At 35.5% G+C, this 22,236-nt stretch overlaps 2 protein-coding genes and 1 pseudogene across 4 annotated transcripts; 2 read left to right on the top strand and 1 right to left on the bottom strand.

Annotated features, from left to right (window-relative positions):
- Window positions 1-1,463: 1,463 nt before the first annotated feature.
- Window positions 1,464-3,753, top strand: LOC122138069 (annotated as a pseudogene).
- A 1,960-nt stretch (window positions 3,754-5,713) lies between these two features.
- Window positions 5,714-12,842, bottom strand: LOC122137894 (negative elongation factor A-like). The gene is made up of 11 exons (XM_042726898.1): window positions 12,633-12,842; window positions 10,679-10,850; window positions 9,386-9,547; window positions 9,153-9,242; window positions 8,161-8,288; window positions 7,879-7,948; window positions 7,663-7,751; window positions 7,460-7,571; window positions 6,994-7,304; window positions 6,573-6,672; window positions 5,714-6,476 (listed from the first exon to the last, which is right to left on the bottom strand). Exons 1-11 carry the CDS (start codon window positions 12,840-12,842, stop codon window positions 6,292-6,294), a joined length of 1,629 nt encoding a protein of 542 aa, XP_042582832.1. The 3' UTR covers window positions 5,714-6,291.
- Window positions 12,843-13,722: 880 nt separating this feature from the next.
- Window positions 13,723-15,676, top strand: LOC109092957 (neuropeptide-like protein C4orf48 homolog). 3 transcript variants are annotated; one of them, XM_019106680.2, is made up of 4 exons: window positions 13,723-13,883; window positions 14,175-14,315; window positions 14,623-14,711; window positions 14,897-15,676. In XM_019106680.2, the coding sequence occupies exons 2-4, from the start codon at window positions 14,192-14,194 to the stop codon at window positions 14,966-14,968; spliced, it is 285 nt and encodes a 94-aa protein (XP_018962225.1). In that variant the 5' UTR covers window positions 13,723-13,883; window positions 14,175-14,191; the 3' UTR covers window positions 14,969-15,676. The 3 variants fall into 3 exon arrangements, with proteins under 3 accessions (XP_018962225.1, XP_018962226.1, XP_018962224.1); XM_019106681.2 differs by having other exon boundaries at window positions 13,734-13,883; window positions 14,164-14,315; XM_019106679.2 differs by having other exon boundaries at window positions 13,778-13,883; window positions 14,146-14,315.
- The last annotated feature ends 6,560 nt before the right edge of the window (window positions 15,677-22,236 follow it).

The raw sequence follows: 22,236 nt of genomic DNA, 5'->3' as shown, positions 1-22,236 counted from the left end.
TTATAAAGTTTATAAACAATTCATCTAATTCATTATTTTATGGGGATTACTGACTTGCATGGAGATAAATTCTGCCATTGCTTTTGTCCTTTTTAAGATTTAAATGAATAAAATAACATGTCAGGTCTTACTTCCCAGCAAAATCCATCACCAGTGGATTCATAAGAGTCAAATAACACACATCTTTAAACTTAAAATATTTAAATATGATATCTTTATATTATATAAAGATATCTAAATATTTTCTTTATCAAAAAATGAAAAATAAATAAGTTCACTTAATTAAAATTTATATTAAATGTTTTGATCTCATGTTAGCAATGACAGTTATCAATAATTATTATTTTAATTATATAATTAATAAGGGGCAATCTTATTTTTTGAGGATAAAATATTCTTGGAGACACAGTGACAGGAATACTATATAAAATAAATGGCTGTAAACATTTTGTCGAGGCAACAACATCCTTATGTCATGGCCTCGAGATGCTATGTTGAGGGAACAACATATTTTTCTTGTGGCCACGAGTTTAATGCGTAAACAAACTTGGGTGACCATAGCAACACAGGATTATCAGAGATGGATTCATTAATATTTTATTTTGAATTAAGAAATTATTATATTATTATAGACATTATTACATTATTAAACTATTATATTAACCATAGGCCTTGGCTACCGGACTGTATTACGTGCGAAAGTCAGCATTCAAAGGAAGTTTATCATGAATAAATGTTACATAAAAGTTACAGAATGAACACTTTTCAGCACCTTTTTCCCTTAATTTTGATCTCTTTACTTAATGTTCTGAATACTTTTGTAAATAATAGCCTACTGTAAATGCTCAACATGCCAATAAATCTCTAATTATGCTGACTGGAATTTTTGCTGGAATGCAGTTTAAATGTAACACATATTTCACTTTATTTCTGCTAATTAATAGACCGTAACTGAAAATACTATAGTGTTTCATTGAGGAATTAATCATTCATGTAGTTTCATTTGCCCCTGTCGCTTAAGACCGCACCCTCCAATCTTGATTGGGAACTTTTTGTAAAGTGTTACCCAATTAATGAACAATTAGTGCTATATCACCATTGCCATTGCTATAACGAACCAACCATCACAAATATTACAAATATTAGGGAGGAAACATTTTTGTTTAAATGTCAGTTTATAGAACATTTCTGCTTACAGAAGTATTGTACAATGGGTAAGTAAAAAAGATTGTTTGTTTTGCATGAGCAAATCATTTATATTAAGATGTGTATAGACAAAAAGTCTTGAATATTTTTTGTGCTAAGCCAGATATACATCACTGTGCTGTAATGGGACCCTCCTTAGATCAAACTATAACCTTGGATTTTCCCTGAAACTTCTCACCCCATTGTCCCTTATTGACCCCAGTGTTACGTCTAGACCTGTGTACAAAACCTAGTCAGTTTATAAATTAACCATAAGGATGGCGACTGCATATGTATTGTACTGTAATAGCACTATATTCTCTATCTCCTGTGGGAGTGGCATGTGTGCACTGCACTTTATATCTCTTAATGCATGATCTCTGCTTTTGCCACAATGGCTTTGACAATCAGAGAGTGTGTGCTCTGGCTCTCTTTAGGCTGGTCTCACCCAGCACAAAGTGCCCAAAACATCTCCCTCCAGTCAGAAACCCACTGTTTTCTCTCTCTGCAGTGTAACTGGCTGAGAAGATACGCAGAAGAGAGGTTTGAGTTTTTGTACTGTCACAACTGAGCATTACGGAATGTATAAAAGATGAGCATATGGGCGTTTGAATAATGAATGGAAAGATAATGTAACCAAACATTGCGCCGTATTTTATAACAGATAAAAAGTATAGCCTGTGTGTTTTATGTTTAGATTTATTTTGCACATTTAAATAAAAGCAGTTTGATGGATAAAGCTCTGGTTCAATGGCTATCGTGTGCACTACAAGAATGACAGGTTAGCACCAAACTGAAATATAACTTGTTGCTGGATCAGTGACTCGATTCCAAAGGGTTAAATGAAGAAGGCTTTATTGCATATTTCTTGAATGGATTCACTAATCTTGGGTTATCTAGTCAACTTTTTCATGGATAAATTTTACAAAGTGCTCTGAAGTGCAAATGTTCTGGCAATATAAATCTAGATTGTGGCTCAATGCCCGAAACCTTATGTCAAAATCTCCTACATGTGGATAAAATATATATTACACTGTGCTTTTTCAGGTTTTGTTCTGCTTACTAAATAACAAATTTAAATATATTTAAATGTATCTTTAAAACCAAGTAGTCTCTAAACCGTAACTAGCAAGGGAAAGTTCTCCCCCACAAATTAAAAATATGTCATTTACTTACCCTCATGTCGTTATAAACTTTTATGACTTTCTTTATTCTGTGGAACATTTATTCTGTGGATATTTTGAAAAAAAGTTTTTTTTTTTTGTCCATAAAATCAAAGTCACTGGGGTCCAAATAACGTTAAATGTATGGGAAAAAAATTTCAGACACAGGCACAGCAAAATATAATAAACACAATGTTTAAACGGTGATAATGTAAGTGCTTATAAGTCCTAAAACAACATCACTGACAGATTCACCACTGCAGACAGAGCTTGACTAGTGCCATGGTCTTTTGTAATACTGAACATGAATCTGTTTGATTTGTAATTTGAGGTTACTAGAGCGGAGGTTGTGCAGTCCTACATTGACAGGATACAGGAGGTAAACCCACTTCTCGATGCTTTGGTCAAAGACAGGTGAGCCCTTGCTTTAGTGAGGTAGTAACAATGTCTCTGCATGACTGAAAAGGACAGTTCATTGTTTTGCAGTCACTGTGACATACCAGTCATTTCATTTTTTTAATATATCTGCACCTAAGCATGGAGTCTGTGCCGATACATAAATGACTGTGTCATCTGCATATTAACTGACATTTAGTAACATAAAAAAATGTATTTGAATTGCTGTATTGTATTGTATTGTATGTATTGAATTGTTGTCTTACCTGTATATTCTTTTAAAGCTTCTGCTAAGAAAATATAGTCAGTTCATTGCAAAGTACACAACAATAGGCCTAGTGATGAGTTATTGACTGTACTAGTTTTGTGGACTAGTATATCATAAGACAGTCTGTTTCCCCCATGCTCTGGTCTCCAAAATGACTACCTGGGTTCTGGTCCAAAGTGTCGCTATGCTGAAGACCCACTGCAGAGAAGTACATCTCATAAAGATATAAGCCAGAGAATGCAAATACCAGTTTTCTACAAGTCAGTACTGACACAAAGTATATATTTGCAGGCTCTCCCTCTCAAAAGAGGTGAATCTAAAAACGTCAAGTTTTTTTTCACTGTAGTAGATGATGGTGGGGCTCCACTGACCTCTCCAGTAGATAATCAGCTCATTCAAGCTCAAAAGAGGGTGAGAACAATATATAATACATGCATAATATAAATACATAAACTTGAATGCTGCTGTAATCAGTTAGATTGCATAATATATGCAAATTATATTTGAAAAACTCTAGGGGACTTGTAGTATTAGTAGTGCTTATGACAGCAACAATTGCACATGCAGAGAATTAGAGTGTGTTTGTGTTTATTCCAGCCTCCACAACCTTTTGTTTAGCTAATGGCAGATGAAGGTTCTGTGTGGACTGTTTGGGAGCTGATAAAGAGGATATTTGGAAGATCTGAACACACTGTGGCAGCTATTGGTAAACTAACCAGTATTAGTTTAGTATTTAACTGAGATACCATTAATGCTTTGATCAGTATTTTAAATTTGTTTTGATTTTTATATATTTTTTATATTGTATGTATCGGCACAGACTCCACGCTTAGGTGCAGATATATTAAAAAAATGAAATGACTGGTGTGTCACAGTGACTGCAAAACAATGAACTGAATTGTTCAAAAACTGTCTTAATGTGTTTTTCAATTAGAAGGAAGGATTTTTTTTTTTAATTTAATTATTTTTATTAGTTATCGTATAGTTTTGTAGTTTTTTAGTATATCTATTTTAGTATATCAAGTTACTAAACAAAATAAAAAAAAATTAGAAATTTTGCCATGGCATCCAGCTAAAAATAAAATAAGTTACATTTTTATGTATATATATTTTTTTAACTTTATTTCAGTTAATTTTTTTACAGTAATGAAAATGCTTTTATTTAATGGTTTTCATTTTAATTCAATAATCCTGACTCTAAAAATATTCTCTATACTGTACAGTTTTTGGCAAATGGCAGATGGGAGTACTGCTGTACCCCTCTCATCCTCTTCTCGCCCACAAACACCACCATCCCCATTTCACTCCACATAACTTCAGTTACACATCTAACAATTGCTTGAGTAGTCATTTTAGTGGATTACAATAAGTTATTAAAGTGATTAAGAGCTATTATAAGTTAAGAGTGGTCAAACATAATGTTCATTTTAAAATCAATACATTTGCAGCAAAGTTAATATCAGGAGTGTGTAATAAAAGTAGGTTCAAACTCTTTTAAACACAGCAAAGAAAATATATTTTAAAACGTTTCACCCATTTCTAGGGATCCTGGGTGTTTTAGGTCTGCCGGTGACGCAGTGTCCACTGGGTCTGAGTAAGGAGCGATTGCCTTTGGCTGTGCAGGTGGTGGTTGGGAAGCTTCAAGACCATCTGCCCTTGGCTGTGGCACTCTACCTGGAGAAAGCTTTTGGAGGCTGGGTTAATCCTGGAGTGGTTTAAGCACTGAAGAGACTGAAGGAAACGCTGGATCTAGGCATGATGTCGCAAAGCAAGTTTCTCAGAAATTAACAAAAGCAAGTCTCAGCCAACACTGCTTTGCACAGTTCATTTAAAGAGACAGTTCACCCAAAAATCTAAATTCTGTCATCATGCACTCACCTTCACGTCATTCCAAACCTGTAGTTCTTTTTCTGTGAAACACAAAAGATATTTGGAAGAATGCTGCTAACCAAACAGTTTTGGTGCCCATTGAGTAAGTAAATTATGGCAGAATTTTTGGGGTGTTTCAGGGTGAACCATCCCTTTTAGATAAGCAGTTAGAAAGCTATAGTCTTTTTTATTCAGCATTTAGACATGGCTTCCAAGTATAATAGTTTTAGCAGATCTAAATCGAAACCAGATTTATTAACAAATATGAACATGAGGAAAATGCTTAAGGGCTTTTCTAACTAGTCACCTTATTACAGCCAAATGAAAACGAAACTAACAGATGTGCTGAGTGATGTCTGTAAAGTATCCTTGCACTGAAAAAGACCCCGTCATTAAGAGTAGTTAAAGAGAGATGAGCAGAACACATTTTGACTCAATTCAAATAATACATAGCTGTGCATATTGACTGTAATATAAAACCATCAAATACCTTTAAGTTAAGGCATATATTTACTCAATCCTGTAAACAATTTTTAAATTACGGATGAAAATACCCTTAAATTAAACTTTACTGACTAAAAATTCATCTATAATCACTGTTCCACTTCAGAAAACTTGTATTGCACCAAATATTACTTGTTTCAGAGTTAATACAATCACCACCCGTGTCATTAAAAACATTTGTGTCTCAGACTTTTGCACACAGATAAAATGTACAACCGGCAACTAGCAACAACTAGTAGGTTGTTAGAAAGGCAGTGATTCAGTTGTGACTGTGGTTGTGCAACATAATATCATTTACACTCAGGCTTCAGCAAACGACTCATTCAAATCTGGACATGTTTTCATTTATTTCCTCCTTTTTTTAAAAAAAAAATATTGTTTTACACTTTGTTTATTGTTTTTATCTTTTTTCTGTCCAATGAGGAACTTGAAAACATCTTTAAACATTTGTGGGACACTATAACAGTATGTTTGTACCCTTTTAAGATCTCTTAATCAAAAGTAGGTTAAGACACAAACCACCTTTCGCCTCATTTCCCAGACACTAAGAAATCTGAAATGGGCCTAAAAACGAGACATGATACAAACATTAACAAAAAGATAAAGAAAACGGCTGTCTTATAAGAGGTCCCTGTCTTTGGCAACGCAGGAACAGAGATAGGACACGAGGTCAGCCAAACAGGAAGTCCTTTTCAACTGTCTGAAACCAACATCCAGAAATTCACTAGCACATATTCCCAATACACCTCAGAATTTGGCCCGTAAATATGTACATTCCAGCCCATGTACATGAAATTTTATTTTAAAGCACTCCTCAGGTGGCATTGAAAGGGGTGTGTGAATGTACACATGTGTCTATGTAAACGCGCTGAGCAAGTGTGTGTGTGTTTGTTAACCCAGTCCTCCTCAGGAGACGTTGGTTATGGGTTTGTATTTCTTGAGGCGGGTCCATTGCCCAGTAGAGTAGTTCATCTCAAACACTGTGTCCACCAGCATGGTGGTGCTGCCGGTTCCGTCCGCTTTAGGCAGTACTTCTGTGTGCTCGCTCAGTTTGATCTGAATGATGTCACCCTGCTCTGGACAAGGGTTTTCTTGGAAGGATGGGACAGACAAACATTAGGAGGGCCATTTAGATAACAGAGGAGCAGTAAGATACATAAAATCTGCTCAAATCAAACCCAGAATACCTCGAGATCCTGCCATGAAGCCCAGGATGAGGGCTTTTTCGGGACGTGTAACTTTGTTTGCAGTCTTGAACATTTCCTGTGCAGCATACATCTGTTCTCTCTGTGGTGAACCGAACATGCAAGATAAAAATAAAACTTTCCAAAATGAATAATTCAGCAACGATGCATTAAATTGATCACAAGTGATTAAGTGATCACAGTAAAGACATTTATAATATTACAAAATAATTATATTCTATTCTAGGGCAAAATAAATAAATAAATAAAAACACTACCATTGACCTTCTACAATACTAGAATTTTCTCAGTTGAAACCTTTTTAAAATGTCTTAAAGAAATATTTATAAATAAAATTCTGAATGTCCTGTAAAATTTAAAGTAGATCAGTCCAGTAAAATGTCAAAATCAGAGAGGTTTTTACCGTGAGTGACAGGTTCTTTTTCGGTTGGGTTTGTGGGGGTGCTGGCGTGGGAGCAGGCTGGGCTGCAGTGGTGGGCGGCTGCGTGGGCATGTCTGGCTGTGCTGCTGTGGCGGCGGGGGGCGGGCCATTGTTGGTGGGCGTGCTGGTTGGTGTGGTGGGTGATGTGGGGGTTGTGGGACTGGCAGTGCTGGCATTATACATGGGCGGCCGCTGTTTAAACTGGCCGGGTAATGAAGCAGAAGCGGCACTTGGGGTAGACGATTCCTCTGACTGCCGGTTTGTAGTTTCACGCCCTGAACCACCTGCATTCGCTAAATATTAAGGCAAATAATTGGGGATGAGAAGACTTTAAGCTCATACTTGGCTTCCTGTTAATATCTGCCTATCCCTTGTGTCTAATTAATAAATTTTCTACTGTAGCTAATTTCTTTGCATCCATCCCATCCTGCGTCTTTCAGTGGCTTACCTGGCTGTGTCTCTGAGCTGGGAATATAAGACGAGGAAGGAACCATGCTGGGGGTGGCGGGAAGGTAGCTGGTTGATGGTAGCGCACTCTCGTTGTTTAGAGCCCCGAGTTTCTGTTGAAAGGAGAGGAGAAACACATTTGAGTTTTGTTCCGACCCCCATTCAAAGCATCCATCAAATGGCTGATAAGATTTCCAAAACTACCTGTGTAGACACCAGGCCAGCTGCATAGTCTGGTGTTGCGTTCTCCACCACTGCCTCTTCTTTGGCTGCCTTTTCTCCAGCTTCTGTGTCTGAACAAGACAAAAATAATAAACACATTTTAACTACAGATGTACAGCACAGAGGGACGTGGGGTGGTCTTTAAGTCAGTCAGTTCAGAGGTGCAGGGTCTATGTCACTAAATAATCTTGAACTTACCCAAAGTCTTTCTTCTCTTCTTAGCTTCTCGGCCAGCCCCTACCATATCCAACTCAGATATATCCAACAACTGCAAGAAAACACTCAATCACATAACCTGACATTATAAAGCACAGAAATGACATCCATACCAAGAATGTGAAATTCAGTTCATGATTCATAAATCCAGGTGTCATCTGCAAAGAAAACTATTTACTCTTCAGCATTAAGAAAAGAGAAATACCTGTTAGATCTACCCAAGTCATTCAGTGACTTCATAACTGGTCATTGCCGGACAGTTACCTTGACTCCTCTTTCCTTGCGCAGGGGTGTGCGGGCCGGGGTGATAGGGGTTCTGTTACTGGGAGGGCTGAACATGCTTGGGGTGGTAGGACTGCGAAATGGTGCTTTGGGAATGCCCTTCAGAGGTGCTGAGAGAAGACAGACAATCATTATTATCAATCTTGTGTGTTGTTTATTACAACTTAAAATAGCTGTTAAAATAGATGTTTCCATTTTAATATATTTTAAAATGTAATTTGTTCCTGTGATGCAAAGCTAAATTTTCGTAGCCATTACTCCAGTCTTTAGTGTCACATGATCCTTCAGAAATCATTCTAATATGCTGAAGAAACATTTCTTCTTATTATCAATGTTTTAAAACAGTTGTGCTGCTTAATATTTTTGTGGAAACAGCAATACATTTTTTTTTCAAGATTCTTTGATGAATAGATTTTAATTATTTATGATTTAATGCCATGTCAGCAGCAATGGCTATATTTATGGCCAAAACAAAAAACAGTCAATTCACTCAATATCCTTTCAATATAATGTTTACAATAATTTAACAATTTTGTCTTAAAGTCAACATGCAAAAATAACAATATAAACTTTTTGATGAATAGAAAGTTCAAAACAACAGGATTTATTTGAAATCTTTTGTAACATTATAAATGTCTTTACTGTTACGTTTGATCAGTTGAATGTGTTCTTGCTGAATAAAGTTTTTCTTAAAAAAGAAATATATATTTTTGACCACAAACTTTAAAAAATATATTACTTTTAGCCAACTAGTTCCCAGGTATTTTAGTGGATGCATGAAGTCAACTTTTCTGAAGTTCATCACTTCAACTATGGACACGTTCCTCTAACATTCAACAAGGAAAAAGATATGGTCTTCACTTGTATCACTATATCTATAGGTTTGATATTATTGTTAGCTAATGCAATAACATTCATACATCTTTGCCATCCAAATAATTTTTGGGGCCACCGTGTATACATATAAATCTTACTTGTGGTGTCAATCTTCTTCACAAGACCTCTTCCTTTGGAGTGGAACGGCACTCCTGCTGTTTTCTTTAACTGCTGGGCAGTCTCTGTGGCTTTAAAACAAATACAATGAATAACACACAGTGACAACAAACATGTCATCACACAAACATTCCTATTTTAAATTATGTGAATGACTCCACACCGAAAAATGAAAAGAGTTGCTTTGGCACAAAGAATTCACAAACACACTTACATTTCTGAAGCAGCTCAGCTCTAAGCGTAGCACTCTTGGGTTTCCTCTTGAGCTGGAAGTGCTTGATGGGTGGAGTGAGTGGCCCCACCAGCGTGGTCAAAGCACTCTTGTTCAGATACTGACACTCCAGAGGCAACATGGACGATGCTTCACATTCATTTACTGAACAGAGGTGCAAACATCAACAGTAAGTCTCAGCACATCATTCTTACCGAAGTTTATATGCACCTGCAAGTGACAGTTTAGCGAGAATACCCATAACAATCTGAGCTAGCTATCGAGAGCCAACAAGAACCCAAAAAAAACAATCCCAGACAAACACAACAATTGTAGAAATGTCACTTGGTCACTGTTATATTAATATAGATAGATATATACATAGAGAGAAATATTTATTAAACATTAAATATGTTGAAGCACATAAAATATTTAAATATTGCAGTTTTAATATTGCTATTAGGCAGCCCTTATTAATGAATAAAGTACATGATGATTTTTAGTCCAGGGCAGAAATATAGTGCTCAGAACTCTGTTAACTTAATTTTTAACGTAACACACACTGACGCACATGTCACACAGTGCACCCATCAAAGATGTCTGTCTGACACACATATGTGACCCTGGACCACAAAACCAGTCTTAAGTCGCTGGGGTATATTTGTAGCAATAGTCAAAAAAAAAAAACATTGTATGGGTCAAAATTATAGATTTTTCTTTTATGCCAAAAATCATTAGGATATTAAGTAAAGATCATGTTCCATGAAAATATTTTGTTAATTTCCTACCGTAAATATATCAAAACTTAAATTTTTGATTAGTAATATGCATTGCTATGAATTCATTTGGATAACTTTAAAGGCGATTTTCTCAGTATTTTGATTTTTTTGCACCCTCAGATTCCAGATTTTCAAATTGTTGCATCTCTGCCAAATATTGTCCGATCCTAATAAACCATACATCAATGGAAAGCTATATTTATTCAGATGATGTATAAATCTCAAATTTTCTAAAAATTGACACTTAAGGCTGGTTTTGTGGTCCAGGGTCACATATACAAAGACCAACAATGAGTTGTCAAACTGACCAAAATGTACATCCCTAATATGTAGTCAAAATAGTCAAGGATGGAGAAATATCTAGACCTAGACAAGAACAAATCTTTTATGTGATTCAGTATTTTTTTTATGTGAAAAGAGTAGCAACCAGAAGAGATTAATATTAAAGCTGAAATTATTTGCAACAGCCTTTGACCCTCTTCTAACACCATCATTCACGATCAGATTTCAGACAGACCTTTCTCGCGCAGCTCTCCGAGTATGTCTTGTACATTAGGGTTCTGCTCCTCCAGGTCCAAGTTTAGTGAGCCGGTCTCTGGAAATGATTTCAGGACATCAGCGACCATTAACACCCACGGCTCAGAGTCCACAGTGGCCAACTGAATAATTTCTGACAGAGCCTCCTTCATCTGGAATATAAGGGAACAACACACAGAGAGAGACTTTGACATTTATTTAACCTAGTCACTTTGTAAATGCATCCACTCCCATTGCACTGGAGTTTGCCTGATATTAGAAATAGATGATTCCACCATTGTTTACTTTATTGCTATTATATATTTTCTTCCTTCTTAGTGCCCTGAGGTTAACATACAGAAAGAATCATGACAGGATTCCGGACTAATTTAGTGAAACAATGGAGTACAGCACTGTACCACACTTAAAGGAAAGTTAGGAAACCTTAAATATTTTTTTGTTAATAAAACCATTAATCCAATATTCTACACAACTTAGTAAGTTTTAGTAAGCAAATGTTTTTTCCACAAGTCATATGGCACTAAAACAGAAGCTTGCTTTTGCACTCCATGCACTTGCCCATAAAATCCAATTAATATGCAACAAAACTAACTAACAACATGACATCACAGACAGTGTTTTCAAGTTTAGCTTTACAAACACTGCATACATGATTTCCCACTTTTTGTATTTTGTTTAAAAAAAAAAACACACACTTTAAACAGGCCAATTCTTCAAGTGTTTTGCCCACAATGTAAATGAACGTGTTTTTGTGCAAGTAAAGATGGATTTGATTCTTCAGGAAGTGATCAAATCAAATGAATCAACATAACCAAAGACTATCACATACATATATTACAGTATGTTTTATGTTGTACTTATTTATTTTAAGATTTTGGACATCTAATTAGTTTGGTCATTACTTTTAATACTACTTTATTGTTATGGTAATGTTGCATACAATTAATAATAATACAATAAAACAATAATTGCTTCTCTCGTCATTTCTTATAATTCTTCGGCCATACAGTGTGTAAAACAATCATAATATCAAATCTAAAGAGAAGATTGAGTAGAGCCTTTCTCACAGCAAAACCACAGTTTCCGCGAAAAACTTAACTATTGTATTTGTATTTTTTTTTTAATGGCAGTAGTAGTTAATACAGTTACCACAGTTTTACAGTACCAACAATGACTGGACTAACTAGAATTTTGGGTTAAACTATAGTCACCGTTTTTTAAGGGGGCGTCCAAACATAGTACACAATAAACTTAAAAATAACACGGCAGTAACACTCCGAAAGGTGACAGCATGTTTACATGAAGGAGGCTAGCGAGTCAGCTGAAGCCCAGAGTCTGAAGACAGACAGACAGACAGACAGACAGACAGACAGACAGACAGACAGACAGACACACACACACACACACACACACAGAGAGACACAGACAGACAGACAGACAGACAGACACACACACACACACACACAGACACACACACACACACACACACACAGACAGACAGACCCACACACACACACACAGACAGACAGACAGACAGACAGACAGACAGACACGCACACACACACACACAGACAGACAGACAGACACGCACACACACACACACAGACAGACAGACAGACAGAGACAGACACACAGAAAAAAAAAAAAAAAAAAAAAAAAAAAAAAAAAAAAAAAAAAAAAAAAAAAACACACCAACAGACAGACAGACAGACAGACAGACAGACAGCAGGCTGAGCGGAGCTCTGCTGGAGACTGTCATGATCCAGACAGCAGCTGCAGGGTCTCACGCTGGAAGCCATGTTATTACACAAGCAACACGCACGTGCCAGCAACATATGACACAATCACTACTACTACACAACATGCACGCCACGCTCGGAAGTTAAGACAGTTTGTGTGTGCAGTAACGGAAGGAGTGAGTCCTGCAGTCGCACCTCATCCACGGTCCTGCGCGGGAGGTGCAGCATCCCCAGCAAGAGTTTCAGCTTCACCGGAGGCGACAGACTGGAGAAACACAGCCGTATGTTGTCGATGACCGACACGGTCAGCAGAGAAGCGATGCTCGAAGGTGTCCACAGCTCGTCTGTCGAGCCCAGTTTGTTGTGGAGCCACAGGCCGGTGTCGCTCTCCCTCATCGACGCCATCTTGGAAAAAGACGAATAGTGAGATCGGGCATTTTAACAGGCTACCTAAGAAAACAGACACACGCGCGCGCACACACCAATGCGCGCTAGGACCCGTGCGACCACGACCAGAGAGAGACTTTTAGAAAAAAAACACAAACTGTTAAAACAACAACAGACACACAAACATAGTCCGTATGCTATCTGAGTTTAAGTTTATTTGCGTAATAGTTTTTTTTTTCTATTTATCTCTTTGTTTTTCTTTTCTTTTTTAATGTATTTGTTTTTGGCACTGTGTTATGTTTGGCAATGTATGAAAACTATTATCCCTTTTGCATGTGTTTTGTTTTCAACAAGCTTTTGTCTACAGTTATTGAATAATAATAATAATAATAATAATAATAAAAATATATATTATTTGAGTTAGTGCTAATTTTAATTTACAAATTGATGTTTCTTTAATTTAAGTGATGGATCTTATTCTCTTTTTTTGCAACCTTACATTAACTAACTATAAAAACAACAATATATAAATATAAAATATAAATATTAATTTTTTTTGTCATAAGGACTTAGTATCTCATAGTTACAAATTATTATTATTTAATAAACAGCCAAGAAACAAATATAAAGAGGTATCGCACATTACTACACTCCTCCTTAGCAAATGCACGTCGACTTTACACAATCCATTACTGCCACCTAGTGAACTAAACATCCAATTCGTTACCTTTTCCTTGGATAGATAACATTACACCATCTATCAAAAATGTTATTGAAACCTCGAATAAAATGTGCTAAAAAGCTGCACTGCTCTCAAGTAGTTATACAAATCAAAACTTATATTATTACATTCCAAACGGGTGGAAGCCATGTGACCTGCGGTAGCCAATCAGAGAGAAAAACGTTGCCTGGGTGTAAAAAATTGTTTTGGACTCCATCCTACGGTGCTCCGCGAAGGACAATAGACCTAAAAACGCAATTGACGCTCCGAGACGAAACCAACTGCGTCCTAAAAAAGAGGGCGGTGGTCTAGCGTCTTTATCAGAGACTTCACTACAGGTAATGCAAATGCGTTAATTAGCTTTAATAATAATACGCGGTACAGGAGTGGGATTTGTGTTTTTGGTGGCCATATTTGGAAATGACCATATATTAGCTGTATAGAGACAAAGCTAAAATAAAGCACAATTATGCTCGACAGTCTCTTATTTGCGCTTTTGTTGGTCTGCCTTTTATTGGGTATTTTTTAATTGTTATTTTTTTGTAAAAAAGCGTCTGATAAATGATTAAACATTACAGCCTTTTGTCCATTCCTCCAAAGCGTTGCATCTGTGTGTAGTGCTTGCGCAGGTATTGTGTGAACGGTGATGCTGCGCGACAGAATGAGGCCAAGCGGAGCTCTGGCGACGGCGATGCTGCTGCTGCTGGTCCAGCTCCTCTGTTTCAACACAGTTCAGGCCGAGGAATCAGGGACGGTCATTCCCGCTGAGAGTAAGACTCTGTGTGCTTTTATAAACGTGTGGTCAACAAGCATGTACCACTGCATATGTTCTCACAACATGTGGCCCATGGGCGCTTGCTCAGCCTCAGTGAGGACGCTCAAATGCAAGCTTACTTTAGTATTATTCATATACTATTATAGTTTTAGAGAGAGCGAGAGCGTATATTGAAATTTTCGTTTAGTTTACATTTTCGTCTAATTTTTAGCCTTATTTCAAATAACAAAAATGTTTAAAAAAATGTAATTTTCACTAATGATAACACTGGTAAAACCTACTGTACAATTTTTGTTTAATAGGCCGGCCATGTGTTGATTGTCATGCCTTCGAGTTCATGCAGAGAGCCTTGCAAGACCTGAAGAAAACAGCTTTCAACTTAGATTCACGGGTAAGATCATAAAACAGTACAGATAATTGAGACATAAAGCCATTCAGTGCTATCTTTTGCATGGCAGTCAGGCCAAGGACCCCTTGATGGACTAAGACAAATGATTTGTTAGCCCTAATTATATTTTTTTAATGTGGGATAGGCAATAAAACATTTAGTTGACATTTACCCTCATGTGTTTTCAGACGGAGAGTTTGGTGCTGAAGGCCGAGAGGAGGGCACTGTGTGACTGCATGCCTGCCAGCAGCCTGCGCTAAAAAACCCAGCTGTAAACACTGCACTAAAGCATACTACCTGCTCTCTCAATCATACACACTCCTTACTCTCTCTCAAACACGTTTCCTGTCACGTGTTACATGAAACGGTTTATCTATATGTGTATAGATCATAAATACACATTCCTGACTAAAGAAGTCATGACACAACATTCCACAGTTTAAATGTCAGTGTTGAGAGGCACATACATATTAGAGCAGCAGCTAATGCATTGAACTTTCCATAAGTGTGTATGAAGACAAGGGTACATGTTTCCTCTCCATGCACAATGCACTGCAAAATATACTGCAAACCTTAAACACATTATTTATCATAATTATTTGCACGGTACACTATGTTTTTTCAAATGTTTAACTGCTTTTTATATTTGTGTTCTAGAAATATATGATTAACAGTCACAATAGTCAAGCAGATTTTAATTTAGTTTTATTAAATATCAGAATTTAAATGTAGACCTTCAGGCGTTGTCTTAGAGAGTTTGCTGTAAGATTATTAGATGGTAGATATATGACTAGAAAAGAACCTGCATGTAAAGTACTTGTCTAGAATTTTATATAAGATTTATGAAGGAGGAACAAGAAGGGATGGTTTCCCATAGAGATTACTTTGGAACTAAGATGTAAGTTCACAGCTGTAACAATGTCTTTTTGTGTGTAGTGAAAGTGCATTAAAACATATGTGATGTTGTATTTCATGTTATACATTATTTATTTCATAGGTTTTACTAGACCCTTGTCTTTTTATTTTTAACCTCCATAAAAATGTGTAATTAACCAAAAATATCAGAATATGTGATAACTTTACAGATTAGCTGAAATCAGGAGCTGCAGTAAGCTATCTGAAGGTTTTTTTTCTTTTTTGTATCTGAATCCCCCTACCAGCTGTTAAAAAACGTCAACATCCAGCATCCGTTCTCTTGTCCGTGGCGCATCATATGACCAGAAGGTGGCGCAAGGATATAAAGGTTCCCTAATACTGTCGCATCAATGCAGCACTTCCCGTTGAGGTGTGAAAAACAGCTCTGCAGAGCAAGCAACTTTAAGGAAAAAAATACACACATTTACAGTAAACACGAGAATTCAGAGAATGGCTCAGCCCCCACGGTTATAGTTAAAAGTGCAATGTAAAGCTTACTAAACCATTGATAGTGGCGCAAAATAGAGATAGAGAGTAAAAATACTTTACCTAATGATGCCACTCTCTTCATTAAAGGAGGGTAAAAAGAAAACCTTAGGTAAAAATCATTCACAGGTTGTTGTTTTTTTTCTCACACATAACGGTTGAAGCATAGAAAAAAGAGTTGCTCTCTTACAAAAAAAAAAAAAAACAGAAGGCAGAGCACTAGTTTAGTCACCTGCAATAAATCATTGTATGTTTCAATCAAAGTAAAAAAATAAATCAAATAAAAAATAAATCAAATAATAATTATAATTATAATTATATATATATATATCATTACACTTTTGGAAAGACAAATATTTATCATATTTGAATATAAATAATTATATATTTTTTAACAACACTGATTTTGTGTTTTACTTAAATTCTAATGTGTGATTACAGATCAAACACTAGATCAAAATCATCTTTTTACATTTATGCATTTAGAAAATGCTGTCATCTAAAGTAATTTAAAAAAGAGGAACAAAACCAAGTTTATTAAATATCTAATAATATTCAATAACACAATTCCAGGTTTATCAGACAACTAGTTTAGGTAGCAAGCTAGAGAAGAGGTGAAATACAGAGACTATTGATTATCTATTGATCAATCAGGTCAAAATAAACCTATGTTTCAGCTTTTGTTATTATAAACAAGCTCAGAGTATAGAGGAGGCAGAAACTAGTCTTGGGTCAGAGTTATAATTAAACTTTATCTTCACTCATAATGTCCAGCAAACAAGCAATAATACTCAAAAATCAATTACTGCTAATTAAGATGACTGGAGTCCTAAACAAACAACTCGAGTTAGAAAGACCCGTCTAAAATGAAAATAAATGGCAATACTGATCTCAAACCAGCCACAGAGGCCTTGAGATGCTCATGAATATTTAAAGATGATAATCTACTAATTATGCATACATATTTTTGCAGTAGCCTTAAATGAATTACTCATTAGGTGGCTGAACTATGAATATGTCAGAACATGGCCATTTCTGATAATGATATATTCACTTTCCCCCATTCTAGGTAAGAAAGAGAGAGAGCAAGAATGATACACCATTCTGTTGTAAAGAGTTTCTGAGCAGGGGGTCTGCAGAGGAAAGGATGGATTGTGTGCTGTGAAGAAAAAAGACTGGCCCGGTACACACTATGTAAACGTGTGTGTGATACTTAATTGACGATCTGCTATGAGGTGACGCCCTGTTGCATTATGCATCTGCTGACAGCCCCTTGCTGATTTTGAAAAAATACAAGCAGATTTGCTGGCTGTTTTTTCAAGGAGAACAAGCCTCAAGCCTCCCTCCCAGACCTCTGTCTGTCTGTCTGTCTCCTCCAGGATGGAGAATCCAGTTTGTTCCTGTTTCCATCTCTCCTCCTCATGCCCTCCCTCTCAGTCTCACTCTTTAGCGCTCTTTCTCTCTCTCTCTCCCCGACTTTTCGCTCCCTTTCTCTGACCCTGTGTCCCGATGCTGACAATAGTGTCTGGGTGGTTGATGCCCCTGGCACTAGGCATGAGTCCCAGAGGAAAATGGGCACAGTGTGCGGACAGTGGGCATTCTGGGACACACCCACGTGTGGATGGATTATTTTTAGAATCAGAAATCCTGGAACAAAAACACAGACACACAGTGAGAGACTGATTAAAATGGAATTCATACCCTCAAAGCATTAGTTTAGATCACCACAATAAAGGGATAGTCCACCATGTTGTTCCAAACCTGTTTGACTTTCTTCCTTCTGCTGAATTAAAATAAATAAATAAATAAAAGGTGATTGCAGAATTTTAATTTTTGTGCCTTTAACATTACTTTTAGACACAAATCTATATGGCTGTCAATAGAACAGCCATTATTCCATTATATATTTCAATATCTTCATTATTATGACCGTTATTTAAAAAGCAGAGTAATGCTCGGTAAATTTGAACTTATTTTATTATTATATATTTTTATGATTACATATTTTGATTATATTTTTACAGTCTTTTTCTCTGAAGAATTAAAGCAAGCAATTCTTCTTTGCTTTTTCTACACTTCTGCTTTTTGTTGGTTTCTGTATGATAAACCACTTGTGCTTGTGTCATCATTTTAAGATGGTTTTAATAAAAGTATCTGCTAAATGATTACATGAAAAATACCCAAACGGTCACTGACTGAACTTGGTGCTTTCCCTTTACCCCTAAATCTTGTTGGATTGGATTAATCAACAATTAAGATTATTAGCATCGCTGGATGTATCTTTTCCTAACCTCATTAAGTCCCTGAGAATAAAATGTGATATTTACAGCAAGCAACACAAAAAGGTCAGATTGGTTGAGGAGGACTGATTTCACCTTACTTCTGTGGTTCTGGGTGAACACCATTCACAATGCTGTGTGTTCAGTTGATTGATCAGAGGACACAACATCGAATTCAGCCCATTAACACATGCTGGTTCCTGCCAGTTCTCTCTCTCATTCTTCCACTTCCTCTTGCCCTGTTACTAGTAAAGCTCTGTGAGGAATATTAGTCCCTTTCTATTCTGAAGTACTTCTAATCATGATAAACTAATCACATATTAGCATATACTAATGTTATTTAATTATGAATTCATATAATTATGAATATACTATTATTTATTTAATTTTATTTATTTATTTTTGAATAAATAAATAAACAGAAATAAGCAAGCATTTTTTACGGAGCAGTAGTTTATAGTTATAGTTGCCCTGACAAATTAGTTTGGTCTGCCTCCAAAACCGACTAATTGTTCTGTTGAACATCAAAAGGATAAGAAATAAACAATTTTAGAGGAAGATTAAATATCAAGTCAGATTACATTCTGACCTATTACTCTCACGTACAGCTGGAGAGAAAGCAGCTCAAACAAAGTCCAATGAAGTCTAATGACTGAATAATCAGGCAAAACAAACCAATCATTTCAGACACACACAAAAGTATAATGCAAAAAGATTTGCACATTCACCAGACCTGATAAGTTGTTATCTATTTTTTCCATAGTAAATTTGGTTAACTAAGGTACCATACAGAAGTATATGAAATTAATTTAGTGTTCATAATGGAAAATTGACTTCTGTGTTCATAACTGAAATAATTTTATACCTGACAGGGCATAACCAAAATACTGTCTTTTTTTAGCTTTTGTATAAATCAATAAATAAATACACTGGTACTGGTAGAACACAGTAGTTCTGTCAGTGCTTTTTTTTTAATTAAAAAAATAATAAACTGCTAAACATACTCATTTCTAGATGACTGTTCTATTTCCATGTAAGACAACACTTTTAGGAGTAACATTTAAAACTGGATAAACACATTGTTTTTATAGGTTAAGCAACTTATAACATAAAACAAACCTTGACAAACTACATGTTATGTAATGCAGAAAGATAAATTACCATTCAAAATTGATCAAAAGTAACAATAGAGGCATTTATAATATTACAAAAGATTTTTATTTTAAATAAATGCTGCTCTTTTAAACTTTCTATTAATCAAAAAAATCCTGTATCACAGTTTTAATTAAGCACCACAGCTGTTTTCAACTGTGATAATAGTAAGAAATGTTTCTTGAGCAGCATATCCGCATATGAGAATGTTTTCTGATGGATCATGTGGCACTGAAGACTGAAGTAATGGCTGATGAAAATTCAGCAATTTAAAACTAAGATAGCTTTTTTAATTGTAATAATATTTCACAATATTTATTTTTGATTAAATAAATGCATTCTTGGTGACCAATAAGAGACCCAGGTAGAGTTTTTGTCTCAGTGGACATTATATTTTAGTGAATTTCTTAAGAGATACCAAATGTTTGGAAGTTTCTCTGTGATAAAACTGTACATCCTTACGGAAATATGATAATATTTTGTACTTATCATTTAAATCTGATTGATTTTCAAATTGTTTGTCATAAATCAACGTCTCAGGAAAATGCTATGTGGTTTCAAATCAGACTATGACTTCCTGTTATGAAACAGGATATTGATTTCATACATGTCCACTGTAGAGGACATCAGGACTAAAAGCATGTTTATTATGCATTTTGGGAGACACAACTAATGAATAGGAAAATAAATTATATATTTATTATTATTATTATGAAAATCTGGCCAATTGTTAGTCCCATTATTACACTTCTTTTTTTCAATACGCTGTCCCAACAGCACATTAATATGCAAATTAGGTACAGTGTATAGATAACATTGTGTTTAACGGGAAAACCAGTTTATGGAAATTTTACACACATATTGCATAAAGTAAAATGGTATATCAAATCATTTTGTTATATCTTTTATCATTCTTATTCAAAGTATGGTATAAAAAAAATCCTGAAACCTAAAAATTGACTGGTAATTTTTTTAAAAGCCCGTTGTTTTTGCCTTTTCATGTCTATTCATGTCATTTTATTTTTTTAGAAAAACTGAGTCCTGGTGTCCTCTACAGAGGACACAGCATATGAATAAAATATCATTTTTCAAAAATGTTATTTTATTTTTTATTTTTTTTATTATGCTCTAAAATCTAATGACATGAAAAAAAAAACTAAATTCACAAATGTTTTTTTTCTTCTTCTGGTTCTCATGAGGATAAGAGAATAATACAGACCTCAGAAAGTGACAAAGTGATATACAATTCTGACTATCAGCAGTATAGGTATATTTGTAAATACTGACCCACTACAATGGAAAGCAAGATGAAAAAATGTGAAGACAGCCATTATTGTCTAAAACGACTTCAACTCCAGATCATCTTCTTGTGCCTTTTGTAGTGTCTATCAAGATCAAGATAATGAAGACCCTTGAAGCTGTTTTTATCTCAATTGCTAATATCCCACACAATATGAAACACAATCCTAATTTCTTACTTGAAAGACAGAATGTCACACTAAGCCCTGGAGCTGCCATTAACCCATGACTCATTTTTTGCAGAAACAAGTAAAGTTGAGCAATGCTAATTCTACACCCTGCAGAAAATTGAAGAATTGTTACTCATAGACCCACTGACCCACCAGCACAAACCTTGCCAATCCTGGATCACAAACTAACGCACGTGCACAAACGCACGCACACACATCCATTCATGGGGGGCCCTGGCCATCAGTCATTATAACAATCACTGGGAACAAAGCAGCAATAGATTATTCACTAATGCATGAGGATAACTCTCTAATATTTGTGTTATTTAAACTTATACAAGTAATTACACAAATTCACACACTTCAACTTTACAATGAATGTGCAATAAATACATTTTTTTATGACTTTTTTTAATGAAAGTGCACTAATGGTGATTTGCCTTTACAATACACAAACTGGGATTAAAAAGAACTGACCTCAGCTCAGTCATTTAATGAGGCTCAGATGAGCTTATGAGTGCTTATTATATGAGAATACTGTTTAGTGAGTCTCTTAGGATCTATATTCCCAGTGCTCAAAGTCTCACCCTGAGCAGGTACTATATTAGTGAGAGAGGAACACATTTATTATACTAAATAAAAAATAAAAAACCACACATCACAATTCTGCCACACACATGCTAGTGATTACGATTTCTGAGAATCTGAAAGGTCCACGGTGATTGCAAATTGGAGCCCACAACTGGCATATTTTGTGCCATCTGACATTCAGGGTCACCACTTCTTTCTGGACTGTTGAGGTCAAAGGTCAAGTTACACAATAAGGACAATGGAAGGAGAGACAAGTGTCTGATTCAAAAGGAACCAACAATTAAACCACTTTTTAGGAGTTGATGTGTTGAGTTCTAAATAATTTGGTTGAGTTCATTAATCAATTAAATTAAATTAAATTTCTACTAATTTAGGGAAACCATATGAATGTTATGTAATTATATAAAATGTGTTATGTTATATAAAATACACACACATACATAAATACACTCATGCAGGTATTATTTATATATATATTTTTCATACTGTGGAAGTCGATTGGTATGTTTGGTTGCCATCATTCTTCAAAAATATCTTCTTTTGTGTTCAACAGAAGAAACAAGTGGGAAGTTGAGTAAATTATGACAGAATTTTAATTTTGGGATCAAAATCCCTTTAAGTTAAGTGATCTGTATT

Source organism: Cyprinus carpio, chromosome B7 (assembly GCF_018340385.1).
Source record: "Cyprinus carpio isolate SPL01 chromosome B7, ASM1834038v1, whole genome shotgun sequence".
Lineage (NCBI taxonomy): Eukaryota > Metazoa > Chordata > Actinopteri > Cypriniformes > Cyprinidae > Cyprinus > Cyprinus carpio.
Note: the sequence above shows the minus strand (reverse complement) of the source record. Positions and strands in the feature narration are given on the sequence as shown.

Coding starts and splice junctions, on each gene's coding strand:
- LOC109092957 (XM_019106680.2), top strand. CDS start 14,192: ATGCTGCGCGACAGAATGAGGCCAAGCGGAGCTCTGGCGACGGCGATG. Junction 14,316..14,622: donor GACGGTCATTCCCGCTGAGA/GTAAGACTCTGT, acceptor TTTGTTTAATAG/GCCGGCCATGTGTTGATTGT. Junction 14,712..14,896: donor CTTTCAACTTAGATTCACGG/GTAAGATCATAA, acceptor ATGTGTTTTCAG/ACGGAGAGTTTGGTGCTGAA.
- LOC122137894 (XM_042726898.1), bottom strand. CDS start 12,842: ATGGCGTCGATGAGGGAGAGCGACACCGGCCTGTGGCTCCACAACAAA. Junction 7,305..7,459: donor CAGCTCAGAGACACAGCCAG/GTAAGCCACTGA, acceptor CTTAATATTTAG/CGAATGCAGGTGGTTCAGGG. Junction 6,673..6,993: donor AAAAGAACCTGTCACTCACG/GTAAAAACCTCT, acceptor GGTTCACCACAG/AGAGAACAGATGTATGCTGC.